Source organism: Phalacrocorax carbo, chromosome 4, assembly GCF_963921805.1.
Source record: "Phalacrocorax carbo chromosome 4, bPhaCar2.1, whole genome shotgun sequence".
NCBI lineage: Eukaryota > Metazoa > Chordata > Aves > Suliformes > Phalacrocoracidae > Phalacrocorax > Phalacrocorax carbo.
In genome coordinates, this window is record NC_087516.1 from 24,957,752 (window position 1) to 24,973,709 (window position 15,958).

General features: G+C 38.6%; 1 protein-coding gene across 2 annotated transcripts in view; it reads right to left on the minus strand.

Moving 5' to 3' along the window:
- ARAP2 (ArfGAP with RhoGAP domain, ankyrin repeat and PH domain 2) overlaps positions 1 to 15,958 on the minus strand; it is a 136,210-nt gene that overhangs the window by 36,534 nt on the left and 83,718 nt on the right. For both annotated transcript variants that reach the window (XM_064449273.1, XM_064449272.1), the window contains 5 exons: positions 14,218 to 14,381; positions 12,064 to 12,276; positions 9,730 to 9,835; positions 8,514 to 8,661; positions 7,607 to 7,675 (listed from right to left, as the gene is read on the minus strand). In XM_064449273.1, the coding sequence (XP_064305343.1) occupies positions 7,607 to 7,675; positions 8,514 to 8,661; positions 9,730 to 9,835; positions 12,064 to 12,276; positions 14,218 to 14,381 (700 nt within the window). The remainder of the gene's footprint in view (positions 1 to 7,606; positions 7,676 to 8,513; positions 8,662 to 9,729; positions 9,836 to 12,063; positions 12,277 to 14,217; positions 14,382 to 15,958) is intronic.

The window sequence follows — 15,958 nt, forward strand, 5'->3', positions numbered from 1 at the left end:
ACTGCCAAACCCAATGATTTGAATCCACATTTCCAAGACAGTGCCATAATGGATGGCTCCGAGTTATTCCAGGTGGTTGTAAAGTTGTAGAAGGATTGTGAAGGGGTGGAATCAGATACAAAGGAAATAATACACTCCACTGCATCTAATAACGCTGTACCACACCGTAACCACAGATATTCAAGAGAAGGAAAAAATGCATTTAGGTCAGCCTTTACCTTGCTCAAGGAAGTGTTTAGTCTCCTCGTTCCTCATCTGCATATTAAAATGGAAGAAAATGTTCAAATTCTCCTCTAGAAAGTACCTTATCTTAAGAAGATGGTTTGGGTCTGTGAATCAGTATCCAACAACATACACTTGTTCAGGCATGCAAAAAAAGGGAGGATTTAAGAGGCTATTTCTTTCAGCATCCCAGCTACTGGCTAGGTCAGATGGCTTCCTATGTAGCATGCTGACTGTTAGGACTCCAAGTTTCCCCCATCCATATCACAGGTGACTTAAATACTTGATCTGGGACAGAACAGTACATCTGGAATCCAGAAGCCTTGCACTACATTCTTAAAAAGGAAATACTGCTTCACATATGACACAATGCCTGAGTTCATGCCACCAGCAACCTAACAGCATGGACCTGGAAAAAATCAGGACACACTCTGGTCAGACATCTGCCCTGAGTGAGCAACAGGGGTCCCCAGATAACAGAGCGAGCCAGGGAGTGCTTCTGCACCTCAGGTAAGGTTAGCCCCCGTGCACCTAAGACCTTTGGACTTCTAGAGTTCTAAATAGTATGGAAACACAAAACCTCCTGCCAGGAAACAAACAAACAAAAAACCCAAAAAACCCACACCAAACCAAACCCCCCAACCAACTTCCCTGCCCCCCAAAAAAACCCCACACCACAAAATGCAAAAAAGCAATGCTGAGGTAGAAATCATAGCTGTGGTGTAATAACTCACTCTAGAAATTATCTGAGAAAGCTCTTAATGAATACAGCAAAAATTCACAGATAAACCCAGGTGATAACATGATTCAGTGAAATTTAGTATCAGTGACAAGTCATATCTAGGAGACTCAGCAGGCAGATTCCGTAATCCAGCTAAGACTCTCTCATACATCATACCTAAGTATTTAGGACTTATTTACCACGTTCTTTGGAGAATATTTTTCCCCCATGGGATAAAAAAAATATTTTCAAATTTATACATTTAAGTACCATTCCTAAAGCATTTCTTTTTAGCCCTTTCTCTCCCTTTAAAGCAGGAAATGCCATTTTCTTCTATTTTGTAAGTTCTATTTGTACAAGTGTTCTGTCCAAAACTAGGAGTAGTCATTTCTAGCAATGTGTTAAGAATGAATGGGAACAAATTGGACAGTTGCATACCACCTAATACCACCTTTCACTGCTGATTTCCGAATTTTAAGTACTATAAAGCACTGCATATTATCCCCTTCTATATATGAGGCCTGGATGGATGAGCAAAGAGCTCCTGACTGAACTACGCTTCATTTGTATATCTGAGAAGACATGGAAGCAGGGGCAGGTGACCCAAGAAAAGTGCAGAGCTACTGTTCCTTTGTGCAGGGATGAGGTTAGGAAAAACAAGGCTGACTCCAAGTTGAAGCTTGCAAGGGATGCGAAGGGCAACAGGAGAGGATTCCAAAAGTATGTAAACAGCAAGAGCGAGAGCAGGGAAAACATGGCCCCACTGCTGAATAGGGCAGTGGACCCTGTGACAAATCACACAGAAGAGGCCAAGGTACTCAATGCCTTCTTTGCTTCAGCCTTTACCGATAGGACTGACCTTCAGGAATCCCAGGCCCCTGAAACCAGAGGGAAGGTCTGGCGCAAGAAGGATCATCCTCAGTGGAGGAGGACCAGGTTAAGGAGCACTTAAACTACATGTATGTAAGTCCATGGGGCCTGCAGTTAGGACCCACAAACATTAAGGAATCTCACTGATGTCGCTGTAAAGTCACTCTCAATTATCTTTCAAGAGTCCTGATAACTTGAAGAGGTTCCAAAGACTGGAAGAGCACAAGTATCAATCCCACCTTCAAGAAGGGCAAGAAGGAAGATTTGGGGAGCTATAGGCTGGTCAACTTCACCTCATTCCCTGGGAAGGTGGTGGAGAATATCCTCCTGTAAAGCATTTCCAACCACATGAATGAGAACAAGGTAATTGGGATCAGTCAGCATGGATTTACAAAAGGGAAATCATGCTTAATCAAACTCATAGTCCTTTAAAATGAGGATACTAGTGGATGAAAGGATAGCAGTGGATGTTGTTTACCTCAGTTTTAGTAAAGTCTTTGACAGTGTCTCCCATAACACCATCATCGACAAGCTGACAAAGCACAGGTTAGATAAGTAGACAGTAATGTGGATTGAAAACTGTCTGAACAGCCAGGAGACTGTTGATCTTCATCAATGACCCTGGATAATGGGACAGAGCACATCCTCAAGAAGTTTACAGATGGTACTAAACCAGGGGGAGTGGCTGATACATTCAGAAGGACCTTGACAGGCTCGAGAATTCGGCAGAGAAGAACTTCATGCCAGCAGGAGAAGGGAGGTGATTCTGCCCCTCAACTCTGCTCTGGTGAGACCCCACCTGGAGTACTGCGTCCAGCTCCGGAGCCCTCAACTCAGGAAGGACATGAACCTGTTTGAGCAGGTCCAGAGGAGGGCCACAAAAATATTCAGAGGAATGGAACACCTGTCCTATGAAGAAAGGCTGACAGAGTTGGGGTTGTTCAGCCTGCAGAAGAGAAGGCTGCACGGAGACCTTATTGCGGCCCACCAGTACTTAAAGGGAGACTATAGGAATGATGGGGGCAATCTCCTTTGCAAGGCCTGTTGTCACAGGACAAGAGGTAATGGTTTTAAACTAAAGGACAGTAGATTTAGACTGGATAGAAGTAAACAAGCTTTTTACAACAAGGGTGGTGAAACACTGGAACAGGTTGCCCAGAGAGGCTGTGGAAGCCCCAACTCTAGAAACATTCAAAGTCAGGCTGGATGGGGCTCTGAGCAACCTGATCTAGTTAAACATGTCCCTGCCCACTACAGTGGGGTTGGATTAGATGACCTCAAGGTCCCTTCCAACCTAAACCATTCTATGATTCATGAAGTTTGACAAGAGGAAATCCAAGTCTTGCACCTTGGGAGGAGTAATCCCAGGTATCAGTACGCACTGGGGGACAACCAGCTGGAAAGCAGCTTTGCCAAGAAGGACCTTGATGTCCTAGTATACAATAAACTGATCATGAGCCAACAATGCACCCTCACAGAAAAGAATGCCAACAGCCTCCTGAGCTACGTCAGGCAAAGCACTGCCAGCAGGTTGAGAGAGGTGATTTTTCCCTTCTATTCAGCACTGCTGAGGCCACACACTGTACTGTGTCCGGTGCTGGGCTCCTCAGTACAAGAAAGCTATGGAACTACTGGAGAGAGTCCAGTGAGGAATCACCAAGATCATGAAGAGACTGTAGCATCTTTCACATATGAAGAGGCTGAGACAGTTGAGACTGTTCAGCCTGGAGAAGAGAAGGCTTGGGGGGAGAATCTTGTCAACACATACAAATACCTGATAGGAGGGAATGAAGAAAACTGAGATACTCTTCTCAGTAACATCCAGCAACAGGAGAAGAGGCAATGGGTACAAATTAAAGACACACAAAATTCAATCTGAAACACAAACAACTATACTGAGGGTGAGCAAACACTGGAAGATGTTGCCCTGAGAGGCTCCATCCTTGGAGATATTCAAAATCTGACAGGACACAGTCCTAGACAACCTACTCTAAGAGGCCATCCATGAGCAGCAGTGTATTCAGACTAGATGATCTCAACAGATTCCTTCCAAACTAAACAGCTGGAATAAAGCTGCGTTAGGGGAAGTTCAGATTGGACATTAGGAAAAGATACTTCACTAAGGCAGTGGTCGGTCACTGGAACAGGCTCCCCAGGGAAGTGGTCAGAGCACCAAGTCTGTCAGAGTTCAAGAACTGTCTGGACAATGCTCTTAGTCATATAATTTAGCTTTAGGTAGTCCTGTGAGAAAAAGAGTTGGACTCAATGATCTTTATGGGTCCCTTCCAACTTGAGATACTCTGTGATTCTATGATAGTTCTGTGATGAGGCAGGAGATTTTATTTAATTTTAACATGAAAAGTGATATTACTGTTTTTTGTAAAGAATTTCTGCCTGACCAACCTGATCTCTTTCTATGACCAGGTGACCCACCTAGCGGACGAGGGAAAGACTGTGGATGTTGTCTACCTGGATTTTAGCAAAGCCTTTGACACTGTTTCCTGCAGCATCCTCCTAGAGAAGCTGGCAGCTCATGGCTTGGATGGGTGTACTCTTCGCTGGGTAAAAAACTGGCTGGATGGTTGAGCCCAGAGGGTTGTGGTGAACAGAGCTAAATCCAGTTGGCAGCTGGTCACGAGTGGGTTCCCCAGGGCTCAGTGTTGGGGCCAGTTCTGTTTAATATCTTTATCAATGATCTGGATGAGAGGGTTGAATGCACCCTCAGTAAGCTTGCAGACAACAACAAGTTGGGTGGGAGTGTTGATCTGCTCGAGGGTAGGAACACTCTGCAGAAGGATGTGGACAGGCTGAATCGATGGGCCGAGGTCAATTGTATGGAAGTTAACAAGGCGAAGTGCCAGGTCCTGTGCTTGGGTCACAACAACCCCATGCAATGCTACAGGCTTGGGGAAAAGTGGTTGGAAAGCTGCCCGACAGAGAAGGACCTGGGGGTGCTGGTTGACAGCCACCTGAACATGAGCGGGCAGTGTGCCCAGGTGGCCAAGAAGGCCAAGAGCACCCTGGCTTGCATCAGGAATACTGTGGCCAGCAGGAGTAGGGAAGTGATAGTGCCCCTGTACTTGGCACTGGTGAGGCTGCACCTTGGATACTGGGTTCAGTTTTGGGCCCCTCACTACAAGAAAGACATTGAGGTGCTGGAGCATGTCCAAAGAAGGGCAATGAAACTGGTGAAGGGTCTGGAGCGCAGGTCCGCTGAGGAGTGGCTGAGGGAACTGGGGTTGTTTAGTTTGGAGAAGGGGAGGCTGGGGGGAGACCTTATTTCTCTCTACAACGACCTGAAAGAAGGTTGTAGTGAGGTGGGTGTTGGTCTCTTCTCCCAAGTTACTAGTGATAGGACAAGAGGAAATGGCCTCAAGGTGTGTCAGGGGAGGTTTTGATTGGATATTAGGAAAACTTTTTCACTGAAGGAGTGGTCAGGCATTGGAACAGGCTGCCCAGAGAGGTGGTGGAGTCGCCATCCCTGGAGGCTTTCAAAAATCCTGTAGACATGGCACTTGGGGACATGGTTTTAGAGACATGGTGGTGTTGGCTTGATGGTTGAACTTGATGATCCTAGAGGTCTTTTCCAACCTTAATGATTCTAAGATTCTATGATTTAAAGCTTAGTTATGCATGTTATGAGAATCAAGCCAGAGTCTATTAACACAGTAGGTGTAACCATCAATTCAGAAAGTTGATTATTAATGCTACAGAGTTTGCCGAGAGCAAAATAGGAAGAGTTAAAAACCCAGTTCAGTCTTTTCATAACTCTGCCTCCCAACAACTTAGAGAGTCCCAAGGAAACCTGTCCAAACAGGCACAATTATTCATTAAACTTCCAATTTGATTATAAAGTGTAAAATTTGGAAGATCACCTATTTTAGGTGCTGGAAGGTTTTTATTAAAAAAGCCTTACCGATTTTAGAAAACCTAGACTTCTATTTTATAAAATCAAAAGCATGTCTCTCTTTTTCTTCAATAGGCAGCCTTCCAAATACAATACACCTCATAAAGGTGATTTCTCAGTGCTATCAGGGGTGGAAAAATACAGAAAACCACTTTTTTTGGTTGTTCTCTATATTCCTCAGAGCTTCCATTTTAGACAAACCCACTTAGCCAGCAGTTGCTACTACATTATTCAATCCATCAACAGCCTTTCAGTTTCCTGTCTACTTTTTTTCTCCCTATCTAATCAAAATGTCTCCGCTATCTCTTTCTTTACTCATGAAACTCCTCTCATATCTTCCTAATTTTCCAGAAGGTACTGCGAACATTTAACCATTACAGCTTCCCAGATTTGCTTGGAAAATGTTAATAATGTAACAAGCTGAAACAATCTTTTTTTGGTTCTAAAACCACAGAAAATAATGTATTTAAAAGTCTGTGTATTTCCACTATGTTAGGCTTCAAAATATTATAGTCTAATCTCAATAAGACCCTCTTCATGGACCCCAGAATTAGTAAGTTCCATTAAAGAGTCTTCAACCCCTGCCTTCAGAACGCTCTTAGGAGTATCAAATCTGGGTTGTTTTTTTTTGCCATTACTAAAGCAGATGTTTCCATTCTGCAAGAGAGACACTGGAAGGAAATTGTTTCCCTTGAATGACTTGGTCATTCCCCACCGGGCACCAAAAGGAGGAAATAGGCATTCTACCTTCTGTATGCACATTCACAGTAGGCCATTATGGTCAGAAAGCTTCATCCCACTCTTGACCCAGACAAAAAGGGAATATGAGATAAAAATAAGAGTCCAGATAGCAATTCAGAGAACATGCAATTTCAACAGGTATTTGGAAGACCCTGTCTTCTTAATGATGGCTCACAAGGTACCACAAAACTGTTGCTGGAAGGGGGAAGGCAGCCAACAGACAAAACAATATAGATTTTTTTTCTGCTAGCTTTCTATTAGTTTCTGAAGCTGTATAAACCTCAAAATCACTGAAAGCTTCTCCTCTATTACTTTAGATTTCTGAAAAAGCTTTTAGGTTCCCTACACTTCCTTTTACCTCTCTTAATTCAACCACATTGGTAGTGTTATGAAACTTACCAATTTTTGCTTTAATTAGGACTGTACACAAATACCATTCAGACTGAAACATGCTATCACTTTGCTGTTTCTTACCACTCTCAAGTTATTCAAAAGTTGTTACAGGTAAGACTGGAACTCAAGATGATAAATAGTGGTGTAAGATCTCCTGTTTTCTTATATTGTATCACAAATTTCAGTTTGACTGTTAATGTGTCTGAAGTTCCCCCAAATAACATTTGTGGTCACAAAATGGTCACAAAAGAGGATGTGGCTAAAGATTCAGACGCTTTAAAATCAAAAGGATGGTGAAATTTTAATGAAGAGAGACCATGTATACCCAAAGCTCATGAAAAAATAAAAAGTATTAATATATACTTGTAGATATTTAATATGCAGGTTTAAAATTAAAAAGACAGGTCATCACTTTCATACTTGCAGATGTTGGCCATTTCCTTCTAGTAAAATTTTTGAAAATTGTGTGAAAACGTACTACTACATAGTAAAAGCGTGTAACAACCTGTAAATTATCCCAGTGCTCAGGCCAGAACGTAATTCCACAGTATGCTTTACACAGAAGTGTTTTGCTTTATCAATTTATGCCTCCTTTTTTTGTTTCATTTTATTTTCCTCAGCCCTGTAGTTAACAACGCTGCTCACTATACAAACTTAGAAATTTACGTTTAGAAATCTAGGTATAAAAACAAGTAAACAAAAAAACAGTCTTTGTTAAAATTGTTTTCATACCAGTTGATATTTGCACTTACCTGAGTGTCTTTCCACCTGGTAATAAAGCTGTTCTCTATATCCATTTGTTTGATCTGGTCTTCATTTATCTGTTTAGAATGGATCATTTTGATCAATTAGTAAGTATACGGGAATTAGTGTAAAAATTACAAAATGAACTAGTAAACACCAATTTAATATAATAAACTAAGATAAATACAAATATAAATATAAAAGAATGCTTACATTTAACAATAGTAAATAATAATAATGTAACGATAATAAATATTGCTACATTTAACAATACTCATGGTTCTTACAGAAGCAGCTATGTAAAATATTCTATCAGTCAGAAACAGCTCTTCATTGATGGGATTCGTTATTACAAACTTTACCAAATACATATTAGAAGAGCGAGGTCAGTGAAAAACTGCCAAACAATGTTATAGTGGCACAGTAAACTCTAAATCAAAATATAGTAATATCTTTTCTATCCAGTTGGATTTAATGTTCTTTCTAGGCCTAAGGAACCAAGCACTTTCTCTGAGGTCTTTATTGCAACCACTGCCCAAAGACTAAGAACGCAGAATTCTTCCATGCTTTGGTTCTGATCAGGCCCATAAAATTTGGATAGAAGTATTATTTTTAATAGTAATAATATTAACATTTTCTTAAAATTGGTATGCTGCTGTCAGCAAGAAGCATGTCCATCGTTTTGGAAAACAGTAGCTCACAGCAATCCTATAAATACAGTCTTTCCTATACAGACTAAGCTAACTGGGAAATAGAATTTAAAGCAGACGAATAACATTCACTGAATTAGAGTTCAAAAGCCCTGCATATCCTCAGACAGTATAACTAATAGCAAGATCATCATTAAGAAGATTTATATATTTTAGCATGTCAAACAGCTGAGCAATTACGACACTTTTATATAAAGATACCTACATCAAAAAGTTGCACATAATTTTTAATTAGATCTTCAATCACATTGACTTCTTCACTAGTTTGGCCTTTAGTTTGAAATAAGCATGAGGAAAACACCATGGCTAGATTGTGAGGGTTCATATGATTGATTTCAGAACACTTCTGCACCCTGTTGAAGGAAAAATAAGCATATTTAGGAGGTTTCATTGTTCCTTTAATTGTCTGGGGCTCCTCTACAGAACATGGAGTGCATTTCAGAAAGAATAATGGCACTAAATGCAATGGAAAAAAAATCTAATACTATTTATTTTTTATATTTATGTCTTTATATTCTTTATCTCACATCTCACTACAGAAATTAAAACTTATAACTTATTTAGCTGCATCTCAAGTGGTATCAAAATTATTTAAAATAGAATAAAAATAGAATAGTTCAGTTGGAAAGGACCTACAATGATCATCCAGCCCAACTGCCTGATGACCCCCGGGCTGACTGGAAGTTAAAGCATATTAATAAAGGACGTTGTAATGTAACTTCTGAACACAATAGGTTCTACACATTCTCTACCCACTACAATATACCAGGAATATGATTTGACTTGGTCAAGATAGAATATAATATAATATAGATCATTATTATTTAGCCATGATACTGTAGAATCATCCAAGTCACACACTGCTTATACATTTGCAGCTGCTTATTTGATCTAGGAATAAGACATGACCTTTTTTTCTTAATCAAGTTTATATTTTGGATATTCTCTACCACTACCTCAGTTGCAAAATGAAGCACTGATGAAAAACGGGAAGGGTAGCCAATTCTCAAATTTATTATGTGCAATACAGATTTTGGAGAAGGACATTTTCCTGAAAAAATCTTCTTATTTCAAGAATAAATTATTGCAACAATACTCTGGAAGACTAGCAGACCAGGGTGAAATGAGTTTGTATAAAGAAAATACATCAAAAATTACCCTACTTGGACACACATTGGCAGCCCTCTCTCACTGGAAGGCTGTTCCATCCCACTGATATTTATAGATACCTATTGCTAAAAGTACAATCAAAGAAAAAACACTTTATAAATTAAAGGGAATCAATATAATTAAATTGTCTCAACTAGGTAAGCTTTTGATGCTTACTACTTAATGAAACAAGCCACATTTCATTTATGGTAGAGTTCTACTGAGAACACATTACAAGAATTTCTCTGCAACAGTACATCATTTGCATTGACCTGTAAAGATGTTCAATTAAAGCAGCCAAAGTTGCCCTATTGACCGGTGGAAGAGTCCGAATAAAAGCTCCATACTTCCTCACTCGTTCCTTTTCATTCTGTGTATCTGCCGGAAAATAATCATCATTGACCATTAATAACAATGGACACTGAAACCAACAGCAGTTCTCAACTACACTGGCATCATCTAGTCATTTAAAATTATGGTTTGCCCAATCAACCTCTTCTTCATGAAGGCAATACTGACAATCTACTATTAACAAAGTCTACTACTGTACACTAGTTCAGGGAAACAATATCAGCAATAAAGCAGGCCAGTTCTATGTTCAAGCACCATTTGCTACAGTTTAAGACTAAATCCCAGCATAGCAATTGCTCTTCCTCTCAAAGGATATTTAATCTGTAGTTTGTGCTTCTACATGTGTGAATGCACCTGTGTATACACAAGTACAAATGTACTTCTAAGAGTTCCCAGAGATGAGAAAGGAAGAGACCTTTTAACCTCTTTTATTTTTATTGGAAAAGTGTCTCAAGGTTCAAAGTAGTTTAAAGATCCAAACATGTAAGACTGAGAAGAGCAGAGCAAAGGGGAAGAGGTAGCGAACAAGTTGTGCAGAGTTACATAGCTGAACAGGGGCACAGCCAATGATAGTAGTTCCAGTCTTGGGAATTACATTATCTGAGACACAGCCATAGGTCTCTACCTTCAAGTTAAGTCTGCCTCCCTGCTGCATAGATACTACAGAGCATATTCCTGCTCGGGGCATGGGCAAAGTGAATGTAAATTTTACATATTTAATTATTTAATTTTTTTCCCCTCAGTCCCTTGCTTCTCTCAAGTTTCTGAAAAGAAAAAGCACAGAACTCTAACCTTTTCCAGCTGATTGCTAGCACTCTCCACTAACTACTGCACTATGTTTTGATTTTTTGTTTGCTCTTCCTTCCAATTACCAAACATACAACAAAAAACCCACAGTTTAAAGGTCTACTCTATCTTCCTAAGCATGAAAAGTATTTTCAATGTTACTTAACTATAACAGGACAAGATTCTGTGCTGCAAAGCTGAAGCAGCATTTTAGCCCCATGTACGAATCACAAAATTAAATCACTGTAACACTATTATGCACTTTCACAAAAGAGCCAACTTAAATCTAAACTGCTACAGATTCAACTTTTTCTGATTTCTGATAAGATGAGAGCAATCCTGTGGTAAGTGAATAAATTCTTAATATGCTTTCCTCTAGTTTGTTCAAATTGAGGTTAAAGGTCAAAAACATGTAATATTCATACTTGAATTTCCCAAGCTTCTAGAGGTTCCTATTGAAGCCACCCCCATGTTTGAACTTAAGCAAAATCAGAGAGGAATATGCTTTTAGTATCTTTTTTAAAGACAAAACTTGCCATATAGTAAACAGGCCTATATAGTTTCAAGGCACTAATCCAGAAATTTATGCTCTATCTTAGCTTTTCCTATGCATCTCTTACTGCTACGCATCATCTGCAATTTTATAGCAGAGTTTGGGAAGGAAAGTGTTTCTTGCAGTCTGTAAATAATGCCATATAGAAACAAACAGAAATATAGCTGCTTTGTAAGAACACTATAAAAATCATCACAATTCATGTAATGAGTAACTAATTCATGTATTAGTAATCTCAGTTCTGTTTTCAACCATACAGAGACACATATCCTCATGTTATAAATACATCACAAGTTGCAGCTTGGGTTGAAGTCACTTAAATTTTCTCTCCAATTAAATTAATATTTCTAAGGAAACAAAGTAACAGTTGCTAACAAGTCTACATTGTTAATATACAAAACTTTGTGTGAATGTTCATAAAAGGTATTTGAAGAGTTTAAGCATCAAGACTGTCGTTGAACTATCACACAGATGACAGCATTAAGATTTTGCCATTTTTGAACTAAACTTGTACATATGGTCAAAAGACAGTACACATTTTTTCCCTACTCAAACGTTTGTCTATTTCTTGAATTCTACCATCAATGCTTCCATGAAATATTAATCATCACTTATTACCTTGCTGATCCAACTATGATGCAATGCAATATTGGTCTACTGTTCACAGATATATTGTCAAGGAAACATCGCCATTTGTTACTGTTATTCTGGTTCACTTGAAGGCAATAAAATAACCTCTGATTAATATAAGTCTATTGCAGCCAAGCTCTAAACATTTTTTTCCTCACTATAGTTGTCTTGCTGATTACCAAATAACATAGGTCAACTCAGGGCAAGTAATTAACCACCCCCTCAAATTTGATACTGAAAATGTACACGCAACCTTTCCTGTATTGAGTGTTATTGATTACATTACCTAACGCAGAGATCCAGAATGGATAAAGTTCTTTAGTGAGAAGAGCATCATCTATCTGAGAAAGAAAACTTTTCAATACATCAGTCACATCTTCAAGCTGATGTTTTCCTGCTCTTAGTTTAACACTCCTTGCATCTTTTTTGAAGCTTTCCAGCAGTTCAGCCACATTGGAAGAATCGCCATTGTTAAGGTAGATGTGCTTGCTACCTAAACCTAAATTACAGAAATACAGGACAGAAAAATAAATAAATGTAAGGTCAAGTATTCTTTTAAAAATTCCAAGCATTATTATATGAAAAGCTTATCTGGCTGTCAAACACATGGTATTTCCTACTAAAATCTCTCTGACCTTTTGCACATACTCACTTTGTTAGTAAAAACACTGCCAAGTCTGCTTATACCCAACCAGACCTCTTTGCAAAAATACACATCATAATATTAAGCAAGCCTGGGTTCACAATCTCAGGAACACTTTACAGGCAATTCAAATCCCCAAATTGTTTCAAGATTTCCTAAAACAATAGTTTCAGAAGCCACAGTAAAGGAAGGAAGTTCTGATGACTGGTACTGTATTACACATAAAACACAGCTGCTTTCATGGGGAAAACTCCCGCTATTTTATTACCCTACTGAATAACTCAACCTAGGCCAGAGTAAAGTAGTATTGTATTCATCCAACCTGAAACATTTCACTCTTAAAAGCCTCAAGATTAGTAGAAAGTATTCCTTTTTTCTAAGTTTTTTTACATTCACGAAGACATCAGGCAGCCACCATCCTTGTATTTTACAACTAAAACACCAAACCCCAAAGCCATTTTAAACGAAATTTACAGTCTAAAACACAAGACTACCTTCAATTACTGCATATGAGAGTAGCCAAAACAATTTTTTTTTTTAAACCTGTGGAAGTTTGATGTAGATCTGCACAGTCCCACTGTTTCTCTTTGTAGAGGTGCTTCCCGCATTCCCCACATCTCTTGAGAGATAATCATATTTTATACAAAACTCTGCTTTTCTTATGTACCTGTCAAATTAAGTACTCTGTGAAAACCTATGAAATCCTGTCTTACATTCTTGCAATTCACCTTTCCTGTAACGCCCACAAGCGCTACAAGCATTTGATGCTGCCTTTGTATTGTTACTGTCAGGAACAGCTGTGGGACCCAATGGTGTCTGTCATCTGTAGACCACAACTAAAGACAGAACCTTTACCATGATGACATAAACACATGTATGCATACAAATAATTCCTTCATCTTTCAAATTAGTATTTTATGCACATGCAAGTGAATGTTCTGAGGAGCGGACATAATTACCCTGCTTTAACAACATTTCAGTGCATGAAACAGTGTAAGCTATACTTAGAATTATAGTTAATGATTAAAAATCATTTAGTAAAACCATTTTTTATTTCTTTGTTTTAGGCAATAGTTGTAACCCAGACACAACTATTTACCATAATGCAGTGTTGCCATATTTGAAAGTTATTTAGTTAAACTTTTATCACTGAAAGATAAATTAGGCTTTCTCATACAGACAGAGGTTACAGACACACATATCCTGAAGACAGGTTTGTACTGGGTTGATAGGTATTTAACAGTTCACAAGGAAACTGATGAATTTGCAGTAGTAACAAGGATACAGACATCATCTGCATGTGATCTAAACCTATGGAAAGTTATGCTGGCAAAATGTACTTCAACAGTTGATAACTAACTATATCCCCTTAGGCTATTATGGCGGAAAAACATCAGCCTTAAGACTGAACTCAGCTCCACAGTTAATATCAGTTTCCCAGAAGACGTGCTCACCAGTCCAGGCCATAGGCTTTCCTGATTCACATAGCTTACTTTCAGGGCTGAGGCATTCTGCACTGAGGCACTGGACCCCAAGGCAGAGTTACATTAGGCAAACAAGTCAATTTTTAAAATAGGAAGGTGTCTATAAGGGGCCTCTGCCAAGCTGTATTTCCCCAAACTTTCCATTCTCAGATGTGTGGCAGTGTACTTCACCATTGCATCACAGAGCGGCAAGGCTAACTAGGGGTATGTTTTACTTTAGGTAATATATAAACTCATTTAGTAAGATCTGATGGTTTAGGGGTTTACGTATTGTACAAATGACTTTATTCACCCTAAAGTACACTGTACTTACCATACTGTGTAACAAATGCTATACAGCTGTTCACTATAATAGGAACATCATTTTTGCTGAGCTGCTGATCTTGTAATGCATTACCATCTGTACCTGCTGCTTTTTCAATTGCAGTATACCAGACCATGAAATCCAGCTTCGTATGGCCATGGATGTATAGTGTTCTGAAAAATACAAAAATACATGCATTCAAAATATCAAAATGATCACCCTCAGGAAATCAAAGAGTTAAGGAACATGTATGAAAAAACTAAGAGTAGAGTAAGTTAATGCAACTCTTTAAATACCTGTTATCTCAAAGCATGGCCCTGTTCTGATTTTATTATTTAAACATGCTACAATAATCTCCCTCTTTACCCTCGACAGGCTAGCTTCTAAGAAACAATTCCAAAATTGAAAAGTTTAAGGCTGTATGTCCACCCATATGAATGTATGTCATACACAACTGTTTTAAGCATTAAAATAGCAAGCAAACTTTTCTACATACATACTCTTTGTCTCCCACTAAATAAATGTAAGGGATTCATTTTCTTTAATGACAATTTATTTGCTTATTAGAGAAAATTAAAATGTCCTACTGAACTTCTATGAAAATACTTTAATCAAAATATAAATAAACATTCATTCTTATTATTTTATTTAGAAAAAAACCCAAAGCATTTTATGTAATGATGGAATATTGAGTTTCAAATTTTTTTATTAGCATCTTTCAATTTAGCTTTTATACATATTTCCATTCTAGCATTCCTATATCGATAAGAAGTGAGGATGCAGTCAATGTACACACACAGGCCCAGGATCTGAAGTATTCTCAGGATCCACCATACAGCCTTAGCCATTCAGCAGCAGAGTAGGAGACACTAAAATATTTCATGTTACTGAAGCCCCTTTTTAGAAGTCCCTAATTCGTGACTTCGAAGTCATGCCTGGCTAGCAGAACATTCTCTTCCATTAAGAATAGTAATTTGCATAAAGCTCTTAAATTTTTACAGCAAAATGAGTGTGTCTAATTCAATACTTCCAAACATTTTCTGAAGACCTGTCAGAATGGATATCCTACATGGGTGCCAACGGCTTTCAAACAACACATCACCCAGTATTGCTGCAGCCATTTGTAAGAGGAAATTAAGAAGTCTGAACCGAGTGGAAAAGAGTCTGATAGTGCATGTTACACTATTCACAGATCAGCAGAGGTTAGGACTATGATATATATTTATGTTACTTCCCAACACAAGAGATGCACACATGCATGCATATTACAGTCTTTTTATTTTCCCTGCAGAACAGCAGGATTCACATTACAGTATTATGCAAAAGGACAGATGGAAGTCTCAACAGGTTATTTTTTGTTATCTAAAGAATCATGATATGTACAGGAAGCAGCATGCTGTAAAGTGAAAATATCATTACTTCTAAAGAAGAAAAGGGCAAATCTGCTGTATATCAATGAATCGGTAACAGAGGAGGAGAGAGGAAATACAGTAGTGTATTGGACTTCAAAGGCAATTAAAAAACTTAACTGGATTTTTTCACAGAGATATGAAAGTCTAAATCATGTGCCTGGCAATCAAATGCCGTGATATAGGAATTACCTAAACTATGGGAAAAAGACGACCTTGTATTCTATGGATCTTCCCACCTTCCCCCAGTGCGTCACATTAGAAAGAACAAGTATCAGAACTACCAAAAGACGATGCTTTCATGTTTTCTAAAATTTGAAAAGTTGAGTTAAATTCAAATT